The 25,918-nt window shown below is 34.0% G+C and overlaps 2 protein-coding genes across 13 annotated transcripts; both read left to right on the forward strand.

Annotated features, from left to right (window-relative positions):
- Positions 1-1,481: 1,481 nt before the first annotated feature.
- LOC114186265 (probable protein phosphatase 2C 33) lies at positions 1,482-6,491 on the forward strand. The gene is made up of 7 exons (XM_028074323.1): positions 1,482-1,701; positions 1,857-1,961; positions 2,083-2,415; positions 3,173-3,550; positions 3,638-3,755; positions 4,193-4,416; positions 5,654-6,491. Exons 2-7 carry the CDS (start codon positions 1,953-1,955, stop codon positions 5,897-5,899), a joined length of 1,308 nt encoding a protein of 435 aa, XP_027930124.1. The 5' UTR covers positions 1,482-1,701; positions 1,857-1,952; the 3' UTR covers positions 5,900-6,491.
- Positions 6,492-7,624: 1,133 nt separating this feature from the next.
- LOC114186262 (disease resistance protein RPP13-like) lies at positions 7,625-19,450 on the forward strand. Of its 12 annotated transcripts, none has more exons than XM_028074319.1 (4): positions 7,625-7,701; positions 7,798-7,878; positions 9,339-9,729; positions 17,207-19,450. In XM_028074319.1, the coding sequence occupies exons 3-4, from the start codon at positions 9,350-9,352 to the stop codon at positions 19,377-19,379; spliced, it is 2,553 nt and encodes an 850-aa protein (XP_027930120.1). In that variant the 5' UTR covers positions 7,625-7,701; positions 7,798-7,878; positions 9,339-9,349; the 3' UTR covers positions 19,380-19,450. The 12 variants fall into 12 exon arrangements, with proteins under 12 accessions (XP_027930120.1, XP_027930107.1, XP_027930119.1 ...); XM_028074318.1 differs by lacking the exons at positions 7,625-7,701; positions 7,798-7,878; positions 9,339-9,729 and adding exons at positions 15,269-15,403; positions 15,479-15,557; positions 15,645-15,725 and having other exon boundaries at positions 16,816-19,450; XM_028074312.1 differs by lacking the exons at positions 7,625-7,701; positions 7,798-7,878; positions 9,339-9,729 and adding exons at positions 15,269-15,390; positions 15,479-15,557; positions 15,631-15,725 and having other exon boundaries at positions 16,816-19,450.
- Positions 19,451-25,918: the final 6,468 nt, after the last annotated feature.

Here is a 25,918-nt window from a genome sequence, read left to right on the forward strand (position 1 = left end):
TTGTGTAACAACAAGTTTAGTATATCCAAACTTAAAACCAAATTAAAAATAAATTAAAATTGAATTACATACCACTTTATAGAATTTTGATTATTTACTAGATTTTGTTGTGTTATTTTTTTATGTGTCTCCATAATACACTGATTACTACTGATTTTAACGTTTTAATATATATCAAAAAAGTATTTAAAATACCAAGAGGATAGCATAAAAAAAATTAATAGAAAACCTGGACTCCACTTTATAATATTTTTTGAAATGATGAAACTTCTTCCTTAAAATTAAAAGAAAAAGCTTAAGTGAGTTATTTAAGGATAAAATCAAAGTACTTTTTTTGGACATGAAATCAATGTACTCTATAAACATTATTTTTGGTCTTTAACAGATTTGATTTTTTTTGGATTGTAGCACAGAAGAAAAAGGTCTAAGTAATGATTAACAACATTGAACTTGGTCAATTGAAGAGTTGTTACGTACTTTAGCTATTTACGAAATTCAACACTCTCTTTGAACCGATACCTAGACAACTACACCATCTTCATCCTTAATATTAACTACATATTTCTATATAAAATTAATTTTGTGATACAATAATTGATGAAATTGTTCCAAATATTTAAAAGAACTGAAACTTTTGATTAGAAAATCTGCATTATTATTTTTTCAACTGGGTTTTTGAACTTGTACGTTTCGTTTTAGAAAAATAATTTCAAGGCATGGATATATGAAGATAAAATTTTATTAAATATTTGAAAAAAAAAATTAAATCATATTTACAAGTGGACTCTTTAGATGTTCCCATTTTAATTTTAAATTCAAAATCCAATCAACGAGTCAAACCATTCCAAAATTTTTCTTTAATTTAAACATATTAAATCATTGGATCAATTCTAGACCTCAAAACCCTATTAAAGTGTGGAGAAAAAAAAAGTTGAATCTATTTTTATTATTACATTTTCGGTTAAAAAGTGTGGGTTAGTTATATAATATAATATTAATATAATATAATCTATAACAATATATAAAAAGGATTCTCTCTTTTGTGTCCACATTTCATAATACTAAATATACCCTTTACAATATTATTATTTATTAATTTTTTAAAATTAATAATTATTTTTATCTATTTTTTATAAAATTATTTATCTTTTTTTATTCATCAACAATTATTCTCTCTATTTATTTCATTTTATTTTTAATAAATATACATTTATTTTATATATTAACTTAATAACATTATACTATTATCATCTACTAATATAATATCATTCATATTTAAAAAATACACACACAGGCGCGATAGCGCCTGTGTTTACACTAGTAAAAAATAATGATTATATGTTTTTATGATTGTATAATCCTATCCATCCACTTCCGAGAAACGGAATAATCGGCACCGTCCAAGCCACGTGTCAGTGTTATTTATCACAACCTTGTTTTGTTTTTGCCTTTTTTTTAATCTGAGACTCTGCTATTACACGTTGTCGTTCTGATCCACTCTCTTATTTTGCCTCAACCAATATATTCCTTATTTTTCGTGGCGGAGAAACAAAACTTGTCTTCTTGTCTCACCCATTGGTCCAAAGCCATCACCACCTGCCGGTGACGCACCCGCTCGTGACGGTAGCGCTACCCTCTTCGTTTTCCACAAACAGCACCAACACCAGCACCAACGCCACTTTCATTTCATCTTCATTCCAGGTTTCTGTTGCATTCCTCGATTCGGTTATCGGTTTTCGCGAGTGATTCTCAGGGCATCAAAGGAGAAAGGGAGAGAGCGCTGGATCGAGACTCTCGATTCACTTTTTTCTGATTTCACGGTTTCATTTTACTGTATTTGAATTACGCGTTTTCAGTTCTGATTCACGCGCTTTTCGACAAGGATACTGCTGCATAGGTGGATACGCTATTGACTCTCTTTTGATTCGATCGAATCGGATTTCATTGCAATCATGACTCAGGTTCCGTTTCTAATTGTTTCTTTTTTCGCGCTTGATAGTGTTATTTTTTTTTTTCTGAATCTGAACGTGTGGTGCCGTGATTTGTGATTTTCTGAAATGGTTATGATGATGATGATGGCAGGCGGTGGAGGTTCTGAATAGGTATGGGACGGATATGGTGGGGGAGCCCAGAGGTTCTGATTCGGAGTGTTTGGCGGGTTTCGAGTGTTTTCTGAACATTGTGAGGGCACTGGGCATGGGATCGTGCATCTCGGAGGTTGGGGCTGGTGGTAGCTCCCCTCCTCTTCTTTCTGATTCCAATACGGATGGGAAGAGGAGGAGGTTGAGGGGTTCCTCGTCCTTTGATTTCAGAGTGCCTGGGAGGATGTTCTCCAATGGGTCAAGCGAGGTTGCATCCATGTTTTGTAAGCAAGGAAGAAAAGGGATCAACCAAGATGCTATGCTTGTGTGGGAGGTTAGTCCCTCCCCTCCCCTTCTATGAATGTTGATTTGGGATGTTACTCCTTTAACATTGGATTTGTATACTTGTATACTTTCGGTTTGCGCCTATAGAAATGAAGGCTTTTTTATTTTTCTCCATTTTGGAAGTTAAAAAGTTATATATTTGAAAGGGAGCCAAACTTGAGGAGGTGTTCTGCTTTATTTGGAAGGTTTTTTCTTTTTTAAAAAATTAATGAACGGGTTAGAAATGCCTTCATTTTTTTTTATTATTTAGCATATCTTTCAGCTTGATCAATTGTGCATGATTTAGTGTTTTAAATATGAGCTGATATGTGGAGCCATGTAGACCTTTGTCTGACCTTTACCTATGTTCATTTCTTTTCCAAACACTCATCAATCTTCTTAGGTAGTTAGTAGTGTCAAGTCATGTCCTCAATTCCTCCGTCTGTTTCTCTCTAATAGATATTGGCGTTCTCCACCTCATCCCACTTCAACCCATTTTGAATGGGATACATCAATTTTACAGAAACTAGTTTTAATTATTTTGTAAGAATGTTCTTCATCAGCTAAAAACATGGCCGGAATACTCATAAAACTAGAAATGTCCCCTCTCCTCGAGTTAACTTTTGTGTTTGAGTTAGACCTAACACATCTTTCATGGTTTCTTTTGAGTTTTCAGATACTCACAGTTTGTTGTTACAGTCTGCTATAAGACTAATGATATATATGTTGATAGTGTGCACAAAACTTTGTCTATTTTCCTTGTGCAGAACTTTTGCTCCAAGGAAGACACCATTTTTTGTGGTGTTTTTGATGGTCACGGACCTTATGGCCACAAAGTTGCGAGGAAAGTTAGGGATTCTTTTCCTTTAAAGCTTAATGCCCAATGGGATTTGCATCATAAGAATAGAGATGGAGTCAGTGATCATAGCAGTGCCAACGGAAGTTATAAATCTGAAGGGAATGGATTTAGACTGGTGGATGAGAAAACTTGCCCCACTTATCATGAATTTGATGAAACAGATATTACATTGACATTGAAAGAGTCTTATCTGAAAGCTTGTAAGCTCATGGACAAAGAACTGAAAATGCATCCTGATATTGACTGCTTTTGTAGTGGGACTACAGCAGTTACCTTGGTCAAGCAAGTAAGAAATATAAATTACAATGTACTGTTTTCTTGATCATTTCCTTGTTTGTTATTTACACTTGGTTTACTTCTTATGGTCTTTCAGGGGCTGGACCTTATTATTGGAAATATTGGGGACTCGAGAGCTATTTTGGCTACCAGAGATCAAGATGATTCTCTTATTGCTGTTCAGTTGACCGTTGACCTTAAGCCAAATCTTCCAAGTACATTTCTTTCTCTCTCCTCCGTCCTTCGCTGTGTGTGTTTGTTAAATTCTTTACAATGTTTTTCTTTTTTCAAAACTATTTAATAAAACAATTTTCAAAATCTAATTTTAGAAAGCAGAAGTTGGGAGAAGACATGAGAAGAAATGTTCTTCCTTTTTAACTTTAGAAGTCCGAAAAGACAACAGTTTTCAAAGCTGTTTAAAAAAAATTACTCTTATCGAACAAGTATTTTAACTTAATAAAAAAATAGAAATTAGTTATCAAAAAAGAAAACAATCAGACCCTTTGTTTTAGCATATGTCGTGTTAAAAGGAAACTAAACAAATTGATTATTATTATTCTTTTCTTTATGAATTGGCATTTGTTTTGATTTCTGCTACATCAGTCAGTGAGGTATATCTCTGTATGGATGATACGAGCTTGTTTTTACGTAGGGGAAGAAGAGAGAATTAGGCTTCGTAGAGGAAGGGTTTTTTCCCTTCAGAATGAACCTGAGGTGTCTCGAGTTTGGCTGCCTAACTCTGATTTCCCTGGTCTTGCTATGGCTCGTGCATTTGGAGACTTTTGCCTGAAAGACTTTGGATTGATTTCTGTTCCAGATATCTCATATCACCACCTTACCGAGAAGGATGAATTTGTTGTGCTAGCGACAGATGGGGTAAGGCCTTAAGGGACTCTTATTTTTTTTTATTTTTTTTATTCTGTCTTCTATGATCTACATTTGTTGAAACCGATTCATTTCAAAATCGTATTTGTACTCAGCCAATTCTAGACTGAAAATATGAATAGGACTCTAAATAGCAATTGAACTGCAATTTGCAACGTTAAGTTAGTTGAAAAACTAAATTTGCAAGTTTACCGCCTTTAAATTGACATCGTACTGTTTAAGCTAACCACTTATCATGTAAAACTTATTACTCCTCCGTCCCTATTTATAAGATCTTTTAAACTAACTCACTTTTAACAAATTTTTAGTTGAAAATAACAAATTGGTTAGTATTTTTTCTATTGCTTTTCCAAAATTTGTTTTATTTATCATATTTATAGCTAAATTAGACTATTAGAACTTTGATATTCATGAGTACTTGTATTTTCAAATCAGATTAGGATAATAAAACTTTATCCCATTCCTTTCAGATATTTATAGCGGTATTTTAGGAAAAAAATAATAATTAATGCATTATTCACCTTTGTAAAATGGGACAACAAATTTTCTGAACAGGGTCATTAGGGTCGGAGGGAGGGAGTAATTATTACTAATGTAAATAGTTAACCCCAAACTTTCTAAATATCAAAAGCTTTATGAATAATGCATATTTTTTATTCAGCTGTATCTCAAAAACCCATGTTTATATACAGACATGCACGTTATTTGTACCCTCTTTCGAACTGGAATTTTTAAACAGTTGAGCTTTTTGGAGACCTCGTTGCTTACATCAATATATATTTTTTCTCTCATCGTCCTTATTATGCTGTAGCTTGAAATTTTATATTTTCCATATTGTCGTGCAATTAAATATGTTTCAGACTGTTGTCTAGCAGTTGATATCCTGGCATCTTTTGTGCACCTAACTGGGTTATGAGATATAATTTTCTGTTGTGATATACTTGAATAGATGGATGGAAATTACTGTAGCATTTTGTAAAAGCAAAAGAAATTCATATTAGAAGGAAAAAAAATGCAAAATTGTTGAGTAAAACAATCTTGACTTAATGATATTATAAAGATGAGCTTCCCCTGAAACTTCCGAGAACTTCTTCCTTAACCATATATAGCATATGTTGCATCCTGCCATTGAGCTTCTGATTTTTGAGAGAGTAAGAGTTCCCTGTTGGAGTTGTCTCGTAGTTGGAGATATTATAACTGTTTTAAACTGTTTGATTGCTTTGAGCAGATTTGGGATGTTTTATCAAATGAAGAAGTGGTGGACATTGTAGCATCTGCTCCACGGTCTACTGCTGCTAGAGCACTGGTTGAGTCAGCTGTTCAGTCATGGAGGACAAAATATCCTTTTTGCAAGGTTGATGATTGTGCCGCGGTTTGCCTCTTCTTTGATCCAGATACAGATTTCGAGTCAAATGATACCAAAGGCAAGTTGGTACCGGAGGCATCTGTTGACCAATCTAAGGATTTATCTTGATGAAAAGGGGAATTGGAAGGAAAGCTGAAAAACAGCTGCAATAGCACAAGTTTTGTACCGTGTCTCTCCCAAGCCTTGCTGGTTTTATTGAGAAGGTTTGGAAAATTGTGCTGCAAAAGTCAAAAGAGAAGGGATCATTATTTTGATGATTTTTCGGTAGTTTTCTGCCAGTATTCTTTTCATTATTTATCTTTTATTTCCTTCGACAGCATTTGAGGGGCGAAAGAGGGGGGCTTATATATATAAATATATTTCATATCTGGAGGAAAAGGGGTACCGGGCTTTTTTTATGCTGGAGGTCATTTTCCTTCTCTGTATATTTGGTAGATTTGGAGTTTTTGTAAATCCAAGTCACTAGATTCATATTATATAGTCTGTTCAATCTGTCGTTTTTCATTTTGCATCATTCTTAGGATGTTGTTCATATTTCCAATTTGGTCAGTGAAAACATGAGAACTGAATAGAATTGGATTATTTCTTATGGACCTTTTTGAGTCAGGTTTTTGTACCTCCATGTTGGGTTGCTGTCAGAGATTAATGATATTTTCCAGTGTGATTCTATTGTGTGGAAAAAATTATGTTCTGAAGGAAATTTGTCTTTAATGTATACAAAATCAAAACTGTACTTACCTTATGATTTGATTTATCTTTTTACACGATTTTAACTTAGTTTAAGATGGAAGGAATGTTTTTTTTATGCAAGTAAAGCCATGCACTGTCTTCGGGGGATTGTACTATAGTTTAAGATCTTTTAATTAGGATATGTCCAAAAGCATAAAATTTATGATATGAATTTTGAATCATATTTGAGTTATAAAAGTACGCATTTTTTTTATTTTGAAAATATTAATAACCTGTTTTATTCAAAGTAAGTGTTACATAAGATTCGATGAAAATGAAGAGATAGGAATTAAAGTGAAGATGTTTTACAGGTTGGAGGCTTAGGGCATTTTTGATAACAGTTTTAAATATTTCATTTACTATTTATTAGTTCAAATTCATAAGAAATGATAATTTATGGGTAGTTTTCCTTTCATTAATGCAAAGCAGATTAAGTGTTTTCGAAAAGTAATTTGCTTATGTAATCTCATGGTTACACCCACTTTTTGTAGAAAGAAAAAAAGTACCATTTTAATAGAACTTTCTGAACTATACAAAAAGTTGGGTTGAACAATCGTTGACTAAATCATCTTATCCGTACTTTTATAGTTATGTTTCATTTATTTCCATAGGCATATGTGAACACCTCACAACTAACTTATAAATTTAATTTATTTTCAATCAGAATCATCCGACATTTATATAATGAAAATGAAATGAGTGAGTTGACTGACCCGAAGAAGACTGAAGAAGAAATATATTGATGAGTTAGAAAAGAAAAAGGAAACAAATAATATATATGAATTAAATACTAATATTATTTAAATTAAATATATATGAATTTAATCACATTTAAATCCAAAATTGAACTAAATTATTTTTTTAAAAAACATGATCCTATTAAATAAAGGGTTATTTGCAAAAGATGTAGAAAAGGAATTGTCATTGCCTAACTTTGAAGTTATGTTTCCTTACCATTACCACAATATCTAAGCATTATACCTTTGTTAAAGTTGTGCCCTTCTCTTCCACAAGTAAGAATCGATTCCTTGGTACATTTTGAGTTTTGGTAAATCCGAGCCTCTATATCTACATTATATGTTTGTTCCTCAGTTAACTCTTCTGCATTAATTTTATTTATACATTCGTTAAAAACACGAGCACTGGAAATGATATTTACTTGTCATATGGTTTCAAATCAGGTTTATGTTTACTCAACTTGTATTGTGCTCTTGTCAAATTTTTAGATTTATTGTGAGTTTGAAGCATGATTATTATATTATGTATATATTTCGTAGGCACATCCATAACATTCAAATCTTTGGTAGAAGAAGACGAATTTTAGGTAGGTATGGCATATTTATGATCATAACTAAGAGGTAAGTTGAGTGTTATTTCATTTGTTTTAGCTTCTTTTCTTTCATATTCTATATGCTATTCTTGCACAACTAAAATAGTATTTTTCAGAAATGTGAAAACATTAACTGCAAAGTTATAGTAGTGGAGGAACAATTTTTAGATTACGTGCCAAATCACTCAAAGTTACATGAATTGTATTGTAGAGATTTAGATATATGTGAGTGAACCTAAAAGTAGCCATAGTAGAAAAAATTATCACTTGCAATTAAGATTCTTATATGATATGCACTAGAACATTGTGGAAAACAGTTTTAAACAGATTGTGATGTGATAAGGGAGCTTTAGAATTTTGTTTGTTACTAAGTGCATGTTTAGTTAGAGTTGCGTTGAAAATTGATTGTATTGAATCTATTTCATGTTGTAGCTTCTTTTAAAAGTGAATTTTTTAGTTTTAAATTGATTTTAAGACCAACCATATTAGATTTTGTGTTAGAAGTTTATAATCACGTTAGTATACGTAAACCAAACACACTCTAAGAAAAGTAAAACAAGAGATAAATTATACCTTTTGGACTAAGAGAATATGATGATGATTCAAGTAGTTTTTTAGTTGAAAATAACTTGCAAAGTGCTCCAATTGTTCTGCAATAGAAGGAAAGTGAATATGACAATTTAAGTAGTTTTTTCTTTTTTCTTTTGGTTCTGCTTCTTATTTAGGTTCCTAATTTTTACTATGGCTAAGATGTTTAATTGATTGTAACAAAAAAATATAGGTAATTTTTTGTGTATAAAATCCTATTTTTGAAAAAGTTATATAATTAGAATATTGATGTAAATATAATAGATAAACTAATTCAAATGAATATAAATATTAAAATTTTGTAAGTAGTAGTACTATTATATATATATATATATATATATATATATATATATATGTTATAATTTACTGCTATTGTATAAAACCAACAGGGACAACATAATGATTAAACTTATTGAAAAAGATATACCGATACCCTTTCTAAAAATAATGTTTACTGTAAAATGGATTTTAAATAAACTAGCATGATAATTAATTATATCACAATTCAAAAAAAAGAAGCTTACATCATATAAAAAAGAAGATTATACTTTAATAGTATGGCGTTTCTTTAAGTTTTTTTCCCATGTCTAAAGTAACAATTAATTTAAATAGTTTGTAATTTTTTAATCAGATGTTAACTTTCTATTCATTAATTAACCTTTCTATTCAAGTTTTGTAAATTCAGTATAATATAGTTCTCTAAACAAAACAAAAAGAAAAAAAATCAAGTTTTCAAATAACTCTAGACACAGTAATATAAAGAATTTTAGTGACATCATATTTTTCGTCCTCTCTTCTCTATAAGTTAAATTTCGCATGTACCATAATTGAGAATAAGAATGATTTTATAAATGTTAACAACCACTATAAATTGATCCATGCTCATATACTTGGTTACAGATATAATAAAAATGGCAGAAAGTGTTGTTAGCTTCCTGGTGCAGAACTTGTCAAACCTACTTGACAGTGAAATAAAGCTTCTTTCTGGTGTGGAAGGAAAAGTTAAGTCCTTGTGTAATGAATTGAAATTCATGGACATCTTTCTCAAGAGCTCAGAGGGGAAATACAAAGACGCAATGGTGAAAGAAGTGGTGACCCAAATAAGAGATGTCGCCTACAAAGCAGAAGATGTGGTGGACACATACATTCTCAACATCGCCAAACACAAACGTAGAAACAAACTCTGTCGATTATTCCACCTCAAAGAAAAATTCACTATTCCCCATGAAATCGATGCTGAGATAGAGGAGATCAAGAGTCGTATCGATGAGATCTATAAAAACAAGGAGAGGTATGGCATCAAAGAAGGTGAGTTCCAAAGCGAAGAAACAGAATGGCACCGCAAAAGGAGGATGTATGTGGAAGAAGAAGATGTAGTGGGCTTAGTAAATGACTCCAACATTGTGATTGAACAACTCCAGAAAGATGATGTGCGTCTTAATGTTGCTTCTATATTAGGAATGGGAGGACTGGGTAAAACCACTCTTGCTCGTAAGATCTTTAACAAAGACAATGTAAAGGAGCTATTTCATTGTCGTGCATGGGGTAATGTGTCTAACGATTACAGACCCAAGGAGCTTTTTCTAAGTCTTCTCAGGAGTTTAAATCTTTCTGAATTTGAAAAAAACGAGGAGGATCTGAACAAAAAAAGCGAGGAGGATCTGAAGAAGGAGGTAGCCAAATGGCTAAAGGGGAAGAAATATCTGGTAGTGCTCGATGATATCTGGGAAACCCGGGTATGGGATGACATAAAAGGAGCCTTTCAAGATGAGAAAAGAGGTAGCAGAATATTGATCACAAGTCGTAACAAGGATGTTGCACGCTATTCAGGAACCACTTCTCCATACGAACTTCCGTTCCTGACCGAAGATCAAAGTTGGGAACTATTTTGTAAAAAGGTGTTTAGAGATGAAGAATGCCCCTCTGATTTAGAGCATTTGGGTAGATCCATTGCGAAAAGTTGTGGGGGTTTACCACTTGCGATTGTGGTGTTAGGTGGGGTGTATGCGACGAAGGAGAAGTCAGAAAGAGAGTGGTTGAGAATGAAGGAAATGAGAGGGCATCCAACTGAGGACAAGAGTGAGGTGATGGATATACTGAGGTTGAGTTACGACAGCTTGCCTCCAAAGCTAAAGCCTTGTTTTTTATATTTTGGAATGTATCCTGAAGATTATGAGATGAATGCAAGAGAAATGATCCGACTGTGGGTAGCAGAAGGGTTGGTGAAACCGCATGAAGACGCAGAGCCTGAAGTTGTAGCTGACTTTTACTTGGATGAACTTGTGGATCGAAGCTTAGTGCAAGTGACTCGTAGGAGGACTGATGGGGGTGTGAAGATATGTCAGCTTCATGATCTTCTCCGTGATCTCTGCATATCAGAGAGCAAATCCAACAAGTTTCTACAGGTTTTGAAAACGTCCAATATTGACACCTTGAGCGATACCAATCCACGTAGGTTGTCCCTGCAGTGCCAACCGCAGTCTAATATCTCTGCTGTGTCATTTCACAAATCAATGTCAAGCACTCGCTCTGTGATCATTTTTACTAAACAAGGTAAGTTGATGAATGATTTTTTGAAAAGGTTATTGTTAGCCCGAGTTATTCATGGTTTTTTTCCACCATTCTACTACATTTCCTTTTCCCACCATTACAAGAGGATGATCCATATAAGATACTTGAAAATATGTGTCATCAGTGTTCCAGCTTGCGTATGCAACCTCTGGAATTTAGAAACACTATTTGTACGGTACACAAAGACAGTGTCCAGTGAAATTTGGAAGCTGAAACGACTGAGACATCTTCACTTAGAAGGGAGAGGTATGTTACCTAAGTTGCCTAACGGAACTATATTAGAGAATCTCCGAACCCTTGTGTTGTCCCGTTATTGTGGTTCAAAAATGATTTCCTTGTTGAAGAGTGGCATATTTCCTAGGTTGGTAAAATTAGATTTAATAAATAGGGAAGTACCTGATTTGTTACGTGAAGTAATTTCATTATCTAATCTAGTAAACCTAAGCCATTTTAGTCTAAGAGGATTTGACATTCAACGTCTTCCATCAGACACCAATGCGTTTCCATCAAAACTTACCAAGATAACCTTTGAATCGATAGAGGGGGATGCAAGCCCTTTGATGAAGACACTAAGTCAACTTCCCAACCTTCAAATTTTGAAACTGTTAGAAGACTATTTTCGTGTGCTGCTTAATATTGATGTTGGCAAGGGAGAATTTCCTAAACTTCAAGTGTTTCATATGAGAAAGTTGCATAGCATAAAGTCATGGAAATTAGAAGAAGGTGCAATGCCTTGTCTTCGACATTTGCACATTACAGATTGTTCTAGTTTGTTTGAGCTTCCCCAACAGCTTTGGTCGTTGAGAACCTTGCAACTTGTGCGTATTGTGAGACCCTCCCCACAATTGGCTTCCACCCTCCAAAATGTGGAGTTCAACAACAATTGTAAACTCATATTGGAACAAATCTCACTCCCTTAACCTCTTCTTTTGTGTTTTTAATATAACTGGTGCAATTTTATTTGTATTAATTCCATACGCAATTTCTCTTCTACTTTCCTTTTATTCAAATTGTGCTTACTCCCACTAATATCTAATAATAAGTGATTACATGTATTTAGTTATTTTTTTCTTCTTCTTCTTTTCAGATTTAACTATTAGGTAATTTCTTTTGCAAATATTGTAGATATAACTTGTAGGTAACTCAGATAAGTAATTCCTAGGCACATGTCAACTTAAACCTCTCAATTAAGTGAATTACAAGTTTAATTTATTTTCATTTTGTCTGCAGACTATTTCTGATTAGGGGGATTTTTTTCTTCATGTTCAAAACCTTTGATTTATACTACTCGATGACAACGTAAAAATAAAAACAAAAATTGTGAAAAAGAGTAATATATACCAAGGGGAAAAAAAGAAAAAAAAATCAATTAAACTCATCCAACATTTTTATTATGTAAAAATTTGTATCAACTAAATTATTTCAAATAAAACATGATTTAAACCTTTCAAACTATCTTACCAATTTGAACATTTTTTTTTTTAATTTTTGTGGTGAAGTGAATGACGTGGTCATTATTTTGTATTTTTATGTTTAACTCACTGATCAACTTTTTTTCTTTCATATCATACAACTTTTATAACTTGTTCCTGAAAATGAAACGAGTGAGTTGACCGTTTGAGAAGATTGTCAGCATCAGCAAATACAAAGGGAGATTGGAATCCTACATCAATAATCTAAGATTGAAGAACTGTGACAAGACTTTTGAAACTCACGTATTAAGATATTTAATGCAGATGAAACTCACGTATAACTTGACGTACATACCTACTTTTACGTTAAACTTAGAATCAGGTCGTAAATGTCTAATTAGGTTCCAAATAGTTCAACATAAATAAATTTAACATATTTACAAAATTATTACCGCCTTTTTTTTTCATAATTTTTCTTGAATGTGGTGTAAAAGATTAATTTTACACTAATTAATGTGAACTCCCTAATTGTGTGTTGGTTTTCAAGTGGGTATTCACCAAAGTCCCACATCGAGTAATATGAAGAAGAGAGTAGCAGAAACATATTATAAAAGTAAAGAGTGGGTAGTTGTAGTAAATAGTTGGTTTTAGAGTTGTCACCACAACTCAATAGGTCTCTTGGGTGTATGAGGGGCTTGGGTAGTTGTGTGTCATTTGAAAGTTTGCAATTTTTGCTAGAAAAATTGCACTATAAAGGGTTTGCACTTTTGGTCCATAAAAATTGTATGAAGGTTTGCAATTTTTGCCAGAAAAATTGCATTTAGGTGATAATATACTTCTTGTTGAGTGGTTGTGGATGTAGGCCTTGAGGTGCCGAACCACATGCTTTTATTTATTTTTCTGCTCTTATTTTTTCTGCTCTTATTTGTGGGTATGCTTCTGCTTGAAGAGATTATTATTTTTAGTGCGTGATTTCCCAACAGTGGTATCAGAGCTGAGGTTCTGACCAAGGGTTTCTAATCAAGGGAGGAAGAGGAGCAGTTTGACATATTGACTAGTATCAACGTCCAGTTCTGACAAAGGGTTTCTAATCAAGGGAGAAAGATGAGCAGTTTGACATATTGACTAGTATCAACGTCCTTTGAAGAGAGTGGAGTTCATGTGTGGTGAGATGCTCCCAGATCTACGAAGGAGGTTGCAAATGGTGCTCATATGGCCTAATGAGTGATGTACCATGGAGATCTGATCCGTGTGAGTCATGGTTTGCGACATGTGCGTGGAGAAAGTGCTCTACGGCTTACAAATCTGCGTTGCTGTGTCTAGTAGACTGCGATGTTTGATAATGTTGGATCTGCATGGTGAGTGTGGAGCTCAAAATGTCCAATGGTGGTGTTTTGCATGACTCACACGATGCTTCGTTGTGTTGTGACAGTGTCGTGGCTTGACCAAGGTGGTGTTATGATGGATTCCCCTTGAGTATTAGTGAATTGTTAGTGACAATGATGTGAAAGTTGCCGACAACGAGTCTGATATGCAAGGCGGTGATGGTCGATGATGGGGAAAGATTGTCATCGTCAGTGAGTCCGTGCAGATCACCAGTGACAAGAGTGGTTCAAGCAGATCTGTTGGATCACTAATAGCAAGAGTGGTTCAAGCATATCTGTTGGTGGTGTGTCAAATGTTTGTTCCATAGCATGTGAGAGTGAAGGGAGGATATGTTGGTTCTCAAGTGGGTATTCACTAAAGTCCCACATCGAGTAATATGAAGAAGAGAGTAGCAGAAAAATACTATAAAAGTAAAGAGTGGGTTTTAGAGTTGTCACCACAACTCAATAGGTCTCTTGGGTGTATGAGGTGCTTGGGTAGTTGTAGTAAAGAGTTGGTTTTAGAGTTGTCACCACAACTCAATAGGTCTCTTGGGTGTATGAGGGGCTTGGGTAGTTGTGTGTCATTTGAAAGTTTACAATTTTTGCTAGAAAAATTGCACTATGAAGGGTTTGCACTTTTGGTCCATAAAAATAATACTTCTTGTTGAGTGATTGTGGATGTAGGCCTTGAGGTGCCGAACCAAACCACGTTAAATTTTCTGTGTGCTTTTATTTATTTTTCTGCTTTTACTTGTGGGTGTACTTCCGCTTGAAGAGATTATTATTTTTAATGCGTGATTTCCCAACATTGTGATCATCTAATAATTAGAATTTGTATATAATACGAGACAATTATCAAACCAACATATACATCTTCCCATAAGTTTATTCTTTTTCCTATCTCTCCTCTAAGATATATCCTTTCCCACCATGTCCTCTTTTTTCCCTGTGTAAATAAATATTCTATCCTTAACTTCCAATTACAAGTCTGAATATCACTTTATTCCCTTTTGCCCTCAATTTGTTTTTCTCTTGTAATAATCGTTATATAATGAAAATGAAATGAGTGAGTTTACTGAGTTGAATAAGATTGAAGAAATAAATATCATTGATGAGTTAGAAATGAAAAGATAAAAATAATACTTACGAAATGAAAAGATAGCTAAATTATAAATGACAAGATATTATTTAAGAATCAGAATAATATTATATAAATTAACTATATATGAATTTAATCACATTTAATTCGAAAATTAAACTAAATTCTTTTTTTAAATATCCAATTAAATAAAGTCTAATGATTCCCTAAAGTTATTTGCGAGATGTTAAAAGGAATTGCCTAATTATTAAGTCATTTCCTTAACGTAATATATAAGCATTTAAATTTAAAGTTGTGGACTTTCTCCTCTACAAGTAAGAATCAATTCCTTCTCTATATATATTGGGTAGATTTTGAGTTTTGGAAAATCCAAGTCTCTACATCCACACTATATATGTTTGTTCCTCAGTTATCTAAACTCTTCTGCATTAATTTTGTCCACATTTTCCGTTTTAACACGTAAAAACACAAGAAGTGGAAATGAGGTTTGGAATCAGGTTTAGGTTGGCTCAACTTGTATGTGTTCTTGTCAAACTTTTAAATGCATTGTGAGTTAGAAGCATGATTATTATTATATCGTATATTTTTTAGGTACATCCATAACATTCGAATCTTTGGAGGGATATGGAGTTTGAAAACTTGGTAGAAGAAAAGGATTTTTAGGGTAGAGGTAGGTATGACATATTTATATTCATTGTGATTTTGAATCTTGTAACCGTAATATCTTGCTTGAATTGTGAAAGGAGGTAAAGTGCAGATATATTGTGGAGGCAGAGAAAGCAGATTATGCAGAAGATGTGAAGAAGGTCGAACTTGAGGACTATAACTGATTAAGAAGGTAAGTTGAGTGTTATTTCATTTGTTTTAGCTTCTTTTCTTTCATATTCTATATGCTATTCTTGCACAACTAAAATAGTATTTTTCAGAAATGTGAAAACATTAACTGCAAAGTTATAGTAGTGGAGGAACAATTTTTAGATTACGTGCCAAATCACTCAAAGTTACATGAATTGTATTGTAGAGATTTAGATATATGTGAGTGAACCTAAAAGTAGCCATAGTAGAAAAAATTATCACTTGCAATTAAGATTCTTATATGATATGCACTAGAACATTGTGGAAAACAGTTTTAAACAGATTGTGATGTGATAAGGGAGCTTTAGAATTTTGTTCGGTACTAAGAAGAGTAAAACAAGAGATAAATTATACCTTTTGGACTACTGAATATGACAATTTAAGTAGCTTTTTCTTTTTGATTTTGGTTCTGCTTCTTATTTAGGTTGCTAATTTTAACTATGGCTAAGATGTTTGATTGATTGTAATAATAGCATATAGATAAATTTTTGTGTATAAAATCCTATTTTGAAAAAGTTATGTAATAGTCATTAGAATATCGTTATAAATATAACAGATCAACTAATTCAAATGAATATAAATATTAAAATTTTGTAAGTAGTAGTACTATAATATATATATATATATATATATATATATATATATATATATAATAATTTTCTGCTATTGTATAAAACCAACATACACAACATAATGATTAAACTTATTGAAATATATAATAATTTGGCGTTTGTTCAAGTTTTTTTTCTCATGTTTCAAGTAACAATTAATTTAAATAGTTTATAATTTGTTAATTAGATGTTAACTTTTTATTCCGTTGTTAATTAACCTTTCTATTTAAGTTTTGTAAATTCAGTATAATATAGTTCTCTAAACAAAAACAAAAAAGGAAAAATCAAGTTTTCAAATAAGTCTTGACACATAGTAATATCAAGAATTTTGCTGACATCATATTTTTCGTCTTCTTTTCTCTATATGTTAAATTTTGCATGTACAATAATTGACAATAAGAATGATTTTATAAATGTTAACAACTGCTATAATTTAATCCATGCTCATATAATTGGATACAGATATAATAAAAATGGCAGAAAGTGTTGTTAGCTTCCTGGTGCAGAACTTGTCACAACTACTTGTCAGTGAAATAAAGCTTCTTTCTGGTGTGGAAGGAAAAGTTAAGTCCTTGCATAATGACTTGAAGTTGATGGATATCTTCTTGAGGAGCTCAGAGGGGAAGTACAAAGACGCAATGGTGAAAGAAGTGGTGACCCAAATAAGAGATGTCGCCTACAGAGCAGAAGATGTGGTGGACACATACATTCTCAACATCGCCAAACACAAACGTAGAAACAAATTGTGTCGATTATTCCACTTCAAAGAAAAATTCATTGTGCCCCATGAAATCGATGCTGAGATAGAGGAGATCAAGAGTCGTATCGATGAGATCTATAAAAACAAGGAGAGGTATGGCATCAAAGAAGGTGAGTTCCAAAGCGAAGAAGCAGTTACAACAGAATGGCGCCGCAAGAGGAGGATTAATGTGGAGGAAGAAGATGTAGTGGGCTTAGTGAATGATTCCAACATTGTGATTCAACAACTCCAGAAAGATTATGTGCGTCTTAATGTTGCTTCTATATTAGGAATGGGAGGACTGGGTAAAACCACTCTTGCTCGTAAGATCTTTAACAAGGACAATGTAAAAAAGTTATTTCCTTGTCGTGCATGGGGTAATGTGTCTAATGATTACAGACCCAAGGAGCTTTTTCTAAGTCTTCTCAGGAGTTTGAATCTTTCTGCATCGGAAAATTTAAGCGAGGAGGATCTGAAGAAGGAGGTAGCCAAAGGGTTGAAGGGGAAGAAATATCTGGTAGTGCTCGATGATATCTGGGAAACCCGGGTATGGGATGACATAAAAGGAGCCTTTCCAGATGAGAAAAGAGGTAGCAGAATATTGATCACAAGTCGTAACAAGGATGTTGCACGCTATTCAGGAACCACTTCTCCATACGATCTTCCGTTCCTGACCGAAGATCAAAGTTGGGAACTATTTTGTAAAAAGGTGTTTAGAGGTGAAGAGTGCCCCTCTGATTTAGAGCTTTTGGGTAGATCCATTGCGAAAAGTTGTGGGGGTTTACCACTTGCGATTGTGGTGTTAGGTGGGGTGTATGCGATGAAGGAGAAGTCAGAAAGAGAGTGGTCGAGAATGAAGAAAATGAGATGGCATCCTACTGAGGATAAGAGTGAGGTGATGGATATATTGAGGTTGAGTTACGACAACTTGCCTCTAAGACTAAAGCCTTGTTTTTTATATTTTGGAATGTATCCTGAAGATTATGAGATGAATGCAAGAGAAATGATCCGACTGTGGGTAGCAGAAGGGTTCGTGAAACCGCATGAAGACGCAGAGCCTGAAGTTGTAGCTGACTTTTACTTGGATGAACTTGTGGATCGAAGCTTAGTGCAAGTGACTCGTAGGAGGACTGATGGGGGTGTGAAGATATGTCAGCTTCATGATCTTCTCCGTGATCTCTGCATATCAGAGAGCGAATCCAGCAAGTTTCTACAGGTTTGGAAAACGTCCAATATTGACACATTGAGCGATACCAATCCTCGTAGGTTGTCCCTGCAGTGCCAACCGCAGTCTAATATCTCTGCTGTGTCATTTCAAAAATCAATGTCAAGCACTCGCTCTATGATCATTTTTACTGACCTAGGTAAGTCTGTGAATGATTTTGTGAAAAGGTTAATGTTAGCCCGAGTTATTGGTAGTTTTCATCCAGCATACTATGTTTCCTTTTCCCACCATTACAAGAGGATGATCCATATAAGATACTTGAAAATATGTGTCATCAGTGTTCCTGCATGCATATGCAACCTTTCGAATTTAGAAACACTATTTGTAATCTATGCAAAGACAGTGTCCAGTGAAATTTGGAAGCTGAAACGACTGAGACATCTTCACTTAGAACGGGGAGATGTTTTACCTATGTTGCCTAACGGAACTATAATTGAGAATCTCCGAACCCTTCAGTTGTTCCATGGGGTTTCAGAAATTATTTCCTTGTTCAAGAGTGGCATATTTCCTAGGTTGGTAAAATTAGGTTTAAGACCTAGGGGGCCAGTATTTCATAGTTTTGGTGAGGTAATTTCACTTTCTAGTGTAGTCAACATAAGCCATTTTACTCTAAAAGCATTTAACGCAGGACGTCTTCCATCAGACACCAATGCTTTTCCATCAAAACTTACCAAGATAACCTTTGAATCGATAGAGGGGGATGCAAGCCCTTTGATGAAGACACTAAGTCAACTTCCCAACCTTCAAATTTTGAAACTGTTAGAACACTTTGGTGTACTGCTTAATATTGATGTTGGCAATGGAGAATTTCCTAAACTTCAAGTCTTTCATATGAGAGGATTGGATCAAATAAAGTCATGGAAATTAGAAGAAGGTGCAATGCCTTGTCTTCAACTTTTGCACATTAAAGATTGTCCTAATTTGTTTGAGCTTCCCCAACAACTTTGGTCGTTGAGGACCTTGCAACTTGTGCATATTGTGGCACCCTCCCAACAATTGGCTACCACCCTCCAAAATGTGAAGTTCAACAACAATTGTAAACTCATATTGGAACAAAATTGACTCCCTCCTCATCCTATATTTTAACCTCTTTTGTGTTTTTAATATAAGTGGAGCAATTTTATTTGTAATAATTTTATACACAATTTCTCTTATACTTTCCTTTTATTAAAATTGTGTTTTTTTCTGCTAATTATTCTTTTAATATCTAATAATAACGATTTTATATATATGACATTAGTCTTACACATATAAGACATTTGACATCACTTCTAACCCAAAACTTTAAGACAATGGGGTTATGGACCTTTAATCTTATATAGTGTTTAACTTTGTCTTTTCTACCCAATGTGGAACTTTGACTCACACTTGGAGTTTTTCCAACACGATCGACTAAGTTCATCCTTTAATTAGGACCTACTCGACTAAGCCTTCGACCCGAGTTTCAATCCATACTGACTCTACTAGACCCAAGTCGACTTTACTCGACTTTTAACTTGGGCCAACTGTGACGACTTTTAACATCCACTAACTATACCAATTTGTCATAAAACAAATTGAATTTTATCAACTTTAGATTATTATAATTGTTCTTGTTGCTCGTTTTAACCTGATAAAATTCATGATTAATATTTATTAATATTTATGTAATTACTTTTAAATATTCTTAACTAATTTTTTATTCTCCATTCTTTTTCGGCTTTTATCATGTTTTTATATTTTACCCAATCACCCAGCATTTTTAAAATTCAATTTAGATTCAATCTAAATATAATAAATAGATTCCATTTATAATCCCAATGTATTTTAACTAGATTAAATAAAGTTGGATTTTTTTAATCCAATTCAAATTTCATTAAATCTAGATTGCAATCAATTTATTAATTGAATTAAATTTAATGAGATTGATCTAATATACTCGTCCCGATGTCCAGTCTCAGCCGATTAGACATGACAACTCAGCTCAACCTTTGATTCAAGAAGACTCAACTCAATCGAGACAACTTGACTCAACTTTCGATCCAAGATAACTAAGCTCAACCTTCGACCTTAGAAAGCTTGACTTGACCTCTAGTCATGATTGACTAAGCTCAGCCTTCGACTAGGATCTACTCAATTAGGCCTTCAGCTCAAGTCAACTCAACGACCTTCAATCCATGTTGACTTTACTAGACCTTTAACCAAAGCCCACTATACTCGACCTTTGACCTGGGTCAACTCATCTCGACCTTCATATTAGGTCAATTCGTTTCAACTATCAGTTGGGACGAACCCGACTCGACCTTTAACTTAAAGTCAACTCTACTCAACTTTTGACACTGACCGACTAAGCTCGACTTTCAACCTCAATTGATTTGTCTCAATACTTTGACTCGAACCGACTCGAGTTGACCCTGTAAAATTAATTAAGGATCTTTAAGATTTATAATTCTCACTCGATAAAACATAATAGAGCACTAACCTTGATCCATGAGAGATCATGTGAATATGCGTTCTTCAATTTATAATATTGCGTGCTCTTCAACCACCGTTTCCCAATCTATCTCTTTGCCTTTCTTTCTCTTCTCACACGTTCTTGATGGGTTACAGTGAAAAGAACCTTATGGCCAGAGATAGAACCCTTATTCCTTTTATAAACCAACGTCTATCAAGTTGGTTTTTATTTTATCTTTATCTTTATTTTATTTTATTATCACTTCCCATAATAATAACCAATAAGTCTTTATATTTTATTAAATTACAATTGGGCCCATCATAATATTTCAAATGAGTCACTAATAGAATTAATTCGTCAATTAATTCTAACATTCTCCCACTCGACTCATATGATGTCATAACATTATGTGATTTAATACATAAACATAATGCGCAATAAAAGACCTTGCATAAATTGGTTCCATCATTATTCATAATTAAAGATACAGAAATAATAAGAGTCATGGCGGTCACACATCATTTGATCGACATGATCCCTTCCATGTACTACTATATCATCCTTTTCTCCTTAATATGACCTTAAAAACGAGAAGTCCATAATGGGTTCAAACATAATGTCATTTTACAAAGTAATAACATAACATAATTTGTTTTCTTCATCATAATTTGCATGCATAAACATAAAGAAGAAAACACAGATTTCAGAAATTTATACATTAGGGAGCTCAAAGTGTCACATAAACATTAAAAACATTAACATTCAACATTTAACATTCACTAGTAGACATAATGTTCATATTCTTTACATGACCAGCATAGAATTTGGGCGGTAACCCTTTTGTTAAAGGGTCAGCAATCATAAGATCTGTGCTAATATGTTCTATTGACACTTTACGTTTCTGAACTTCTTCTTTAACAGCAAAGTATTTCAACTCCATATGTTTAGCACCTTTAGAATACTTGTCGTTTTTAGAAAAGAAGACTGCTGCGGAATTATCACAATAAATTTTCAGCGGCTTGGAAATACTGTCGACTACTCCAAGTCCTGAAATAAAGTTCCGCAACCAATTAGCCTGAACTGTGGCCTCAAAGCATGCCACAAATTCAGCTTCCATGGTGGATGCAGCAATGACAGACTGCTTCGCACTTTTCCATGAAATCGCTCCTCCGGCTAAAAGATACACATAACCAAATGTAGACTTTCTTGTATCCACACAGCCGGCAAAGTCTGAATCTGTATAACCTATCACCTCAAGGTGATCAGATTTTCTATAAGTAAGCATGTGATTCTTTGTTCCTTGTAGGTATCTTAAAACTTTCTTTGCAGCTTTCCAATGCTCCATACCTGGATTACTTTGGTATCTACCAAGCATACCAACTGCAAAGCTAATATATGGTCTCGTACAGGTTTGAGCATACATCAAACTCCCAACAATAGATGCATAAGGGATATTTTCCATCTGTTTCCGTTCCAAATCATTCTTTGGACATTGCATGAGACTAAACTTGTCTCCTTTCTGTATTGAAACAGGAGATGCTGAACATTTATCCATTTTGAATCTCTCTAAAACTTTATTAATATATGCATTCTGAGACAAACCTAACAGTCCTTGTGATCTATCACGGAATATTTCTATTCCAATCACATAGTATGCCTCACCCATATCTTTCATTTCAAAGTTATTAGAGAGAAACCTCTTAGTCTCACTTAATAGACTAAGATCATTAGTCGCAAGCAAGATATCATCAACATACAGAATCAGAAATATAAACTTACTCCCACTGACCTTCAGATATATACACCGATCAACGGTGTTTTCCTTAAATCCAAAGGACACAATAGTATCATTGAACTTAAGATACCATTGCCGAGAAGCTTGTTTAAGTCCATATATCGATCTCTTAAGTTTACACACCATGTGCTCCTTTCCTTCTTCAGCGAACCCCACCGGTTGGTCCATATAGACATCCTCTTCTAAATCCCCATTCAGAAAAGCAGTTTTAACATCCATTTGATGCAACTCAAGATCATAATGAGCTACTAATGCCATGATAATTCTAAAAGAATCTTTCTTAGAAACAGGCGAAAATGTTTCCTTATAGTCAATGTCATCTTTCTGAGTAAAACCTTTGGCAACAAGACGGGCCTTGTATCGTTCAATATTGCCTTGAGAGTTACGCTTAATCTTAAAGACTCATTTACACCCAACTCTCTTGCATCCTTCTGGCAATTCCACAAGGTCCCATACGTCATTATGTGTCATTGATTTAAGCTCATCTTTCATGGCATCTAACCACTTATCAGAATTATCACCATTAATGGCTTCTGAAAAAGAAATTGGATCATTATCAATGCTTAAGTCATTTTCTGACTCTTGTAGATAAACCACATAATCATTCGAAATAGCAGACTTTCTATCTTTGTGAGATCTTCTTAATACTATTTCTTGTGGTTGTTCTACTATCGGTTCATTATTAACCTCGGGATCATTAATTTGTTGTTCTTCTTGATTGTTGTGAGTTTCTACAACATGTGGAACAACAACTCTTGATAAAGAAGTACTAGTTATAGGAACTTGTACTCTAACTTCCTTAATCTCCACATTTCGTGAAGCTTCACTCCCACTAGTTTCACCATTTTCAATGAACTGAGCATTTCCAGTTTCAACGATTCTAGTACTATGGGTAGGACAGTAAAACATATACCCCTTTGATTTTTCTGGATAACCAATGAAAAATCCACTGATTGTTCTTTCATCCAGTTTCTTTTCTTGCGGATTGTATATTCTTACTTCTGCCTGACAACCCCAAACATGCAGGTGTCTCAAACTGGGTTTCCTATTCGTCCATAACTCAAAAGGAGTCTTTTGAACAGCTTTACTAGGAACCATGTTCAACAAATACATGGCAGTCTTTAAAGCATACATCCACAATAATACAGGTAAACATGAATTACTTAACATACTCCTAACCATATCCATTAAGGTTCGATTACGCCTTTCTAATACACCATTTTGTTGTGATGTGCCTGACATTGTGTATTGAGCACAAATACCACGTTTCTCAAGGAACTTAGCGAACAGACCAGGGTGTTGTCCACTTTCATCATATCTTCCATAATACTCACCACCTCTATCAGACCTTACGATTTTCACCTTTCTGTCTAATTGTCTTTCCACTTCATTTATATAAACTTCCAAGACATTTACTGACTGAGATTTCTCATGCAGTAGATAGACATGTCCATAACGCGAAAAATCATCAATAAAGGTGATGAAGTACTTCTCTTTATTGAAAGAATTTACATCAAACGGACCACATATATCGGTGTGTATGATTTCAAGAAGCTGAGTGCTTCTCATGGCTCCTTTCTTTGTGTGTTTAGTTTGTTTGCCTTTAATACAATCCACACATACATTCAGATCAGTAAAATCTAAATCCGGAAGGATTTCATTCTCTACTAATCTTTGCATTCTTTCTTTGGAAATATGTCACAAACGTTTATCCCACAAGTAAGCAGATCGTTCATCCACTAAACTACGTTTAGTGCCAACATTGTGATGCAAAGTCATAAGAGTTTCAGCATATAAATTATCCAAATTCAATTTATATAAACCATCATAAAGTGTACCAGATCCAATCATAAAAGTACGCTTAAACAAACTGAAACAACCATTCCCAAACTTAAAAGAATATCCAACAATATCAAGCTTAGACAAAGAAATTAAATTCCTAGTGATACTAGGTACATAAAAAGTATCCATAAGGTCTAAGTGATATCCAGTGTCGAGGATTAGACGATAAGTCCCGACCGCTTCCACTGGAACTTTCTCTTTATTGCCCATGAAGACAAACTTCTCATTTGGGTTTATGGTTCGGGTTGTAAGAAATCCCTGCATCACATTAGAAACATGAGTCGTACATCCAGAATCAATCCACCACGTATTATGGGGAACTTCAGTAAGTTTGATTCAAAACATACGTAAGCATTATGTTCACCTTTCTTTTCGAACCAAGCCTTACGCTTTATGCAATCCTTCTGGAAATGTCCAGACTTCCCGCATAAATGACATTTGTCATTTTTCTTCTGGATTTTGGTTGAGGACTCGTCAATCTTCAGTGGTCCTTTACCCTTTCCATGTTTCTTAGCAACTTTCTTTCCAACAGCACCTTGATTCTTCACATACTGAATAGAGTGGTTTTCTAAGTTCTTCAGTCGGGTCTCCTCCTGAACTAGCATACTGTGCAACTCATGCACATTCCACTTGTCTTTCATGGTGTTGTAGTTCATCTGGAACGGACCATACTCAGACGGTAATGAGTTCAGAATGAACTGCACGAGAAAACATTCATCCACTACCATTCCTAAAGACTTAAGTCTTGCTGTGATATTTGTCATCTCGATCACATGCTCATGCATAGTACGCGAACCGTCAAACTTCATAGTGGTCAACGTACTCATCAGTGTCCCAGCGAGAGACTTATCAGTAGTTTGGGAGCGCTCTTCCACAAATTTCATAAATTCTTTTGCGTCACCAATTTTGGGAAGAGCTGACTTTATATTACTTGCTATGCTCATTCTCATAAACATTAAGCTAAGTCTATTTGATCTTGCCCAAGCTTTGTAATGGGCTTTCTCTTCATTGCTACTAGCATCCGTGATAGCAGCCGGCTTTTCAACTAGAAGAGCTAGATCAAGATCCAACACACCTAAGTGAAATTGAACTTGCTCACTCCAGTCAGGGAAATTCAACCCATTAAAGACTGGAACAGACGAAGCATGCGCGTGTAAAGATACCGGAACAGAGACTGCAATTAACACATGCCTAACATTAATGCTTTGAGTCATAAAACTAAACGTAAAAAACAGATTCAGATATAAACAATCATTCTATGCATACTAATGTTCTCCTTTGGGAGATCCAATAATATACAAACATAAGCATAATGATGCTAATCATATTATAACATTATTGATAATTAAAATATGCATCAACTAGAATCACCTATTACCTTTGGGTATATAAATAAAACTAGTGACGCATAAAAAATTATCTACAATTATGTTCATTAATTATGAGAACAATTAATCAACCTTTGGGCGATCCTTAAATGTCTTATAATTAATGAATTTTAATTAACCCATAAATTTAATTATTCATAAT

This window comes from Vigna unguiculata, chromosome 5, assembly GCF_004118075.2.
Source record: "Vigna unguiculata cultivar IT97K-499-35 chromosome 5, ASM411807v1, whole genome shotgun sequence".
NCBI classification, from domain to species: domain Eukaryota; kingdom Viridiplantae; phylum Streptophyta; class Magnoliopsida; order Fabales; family Fabaceae; genus Vigna; species Vigna unguiculata.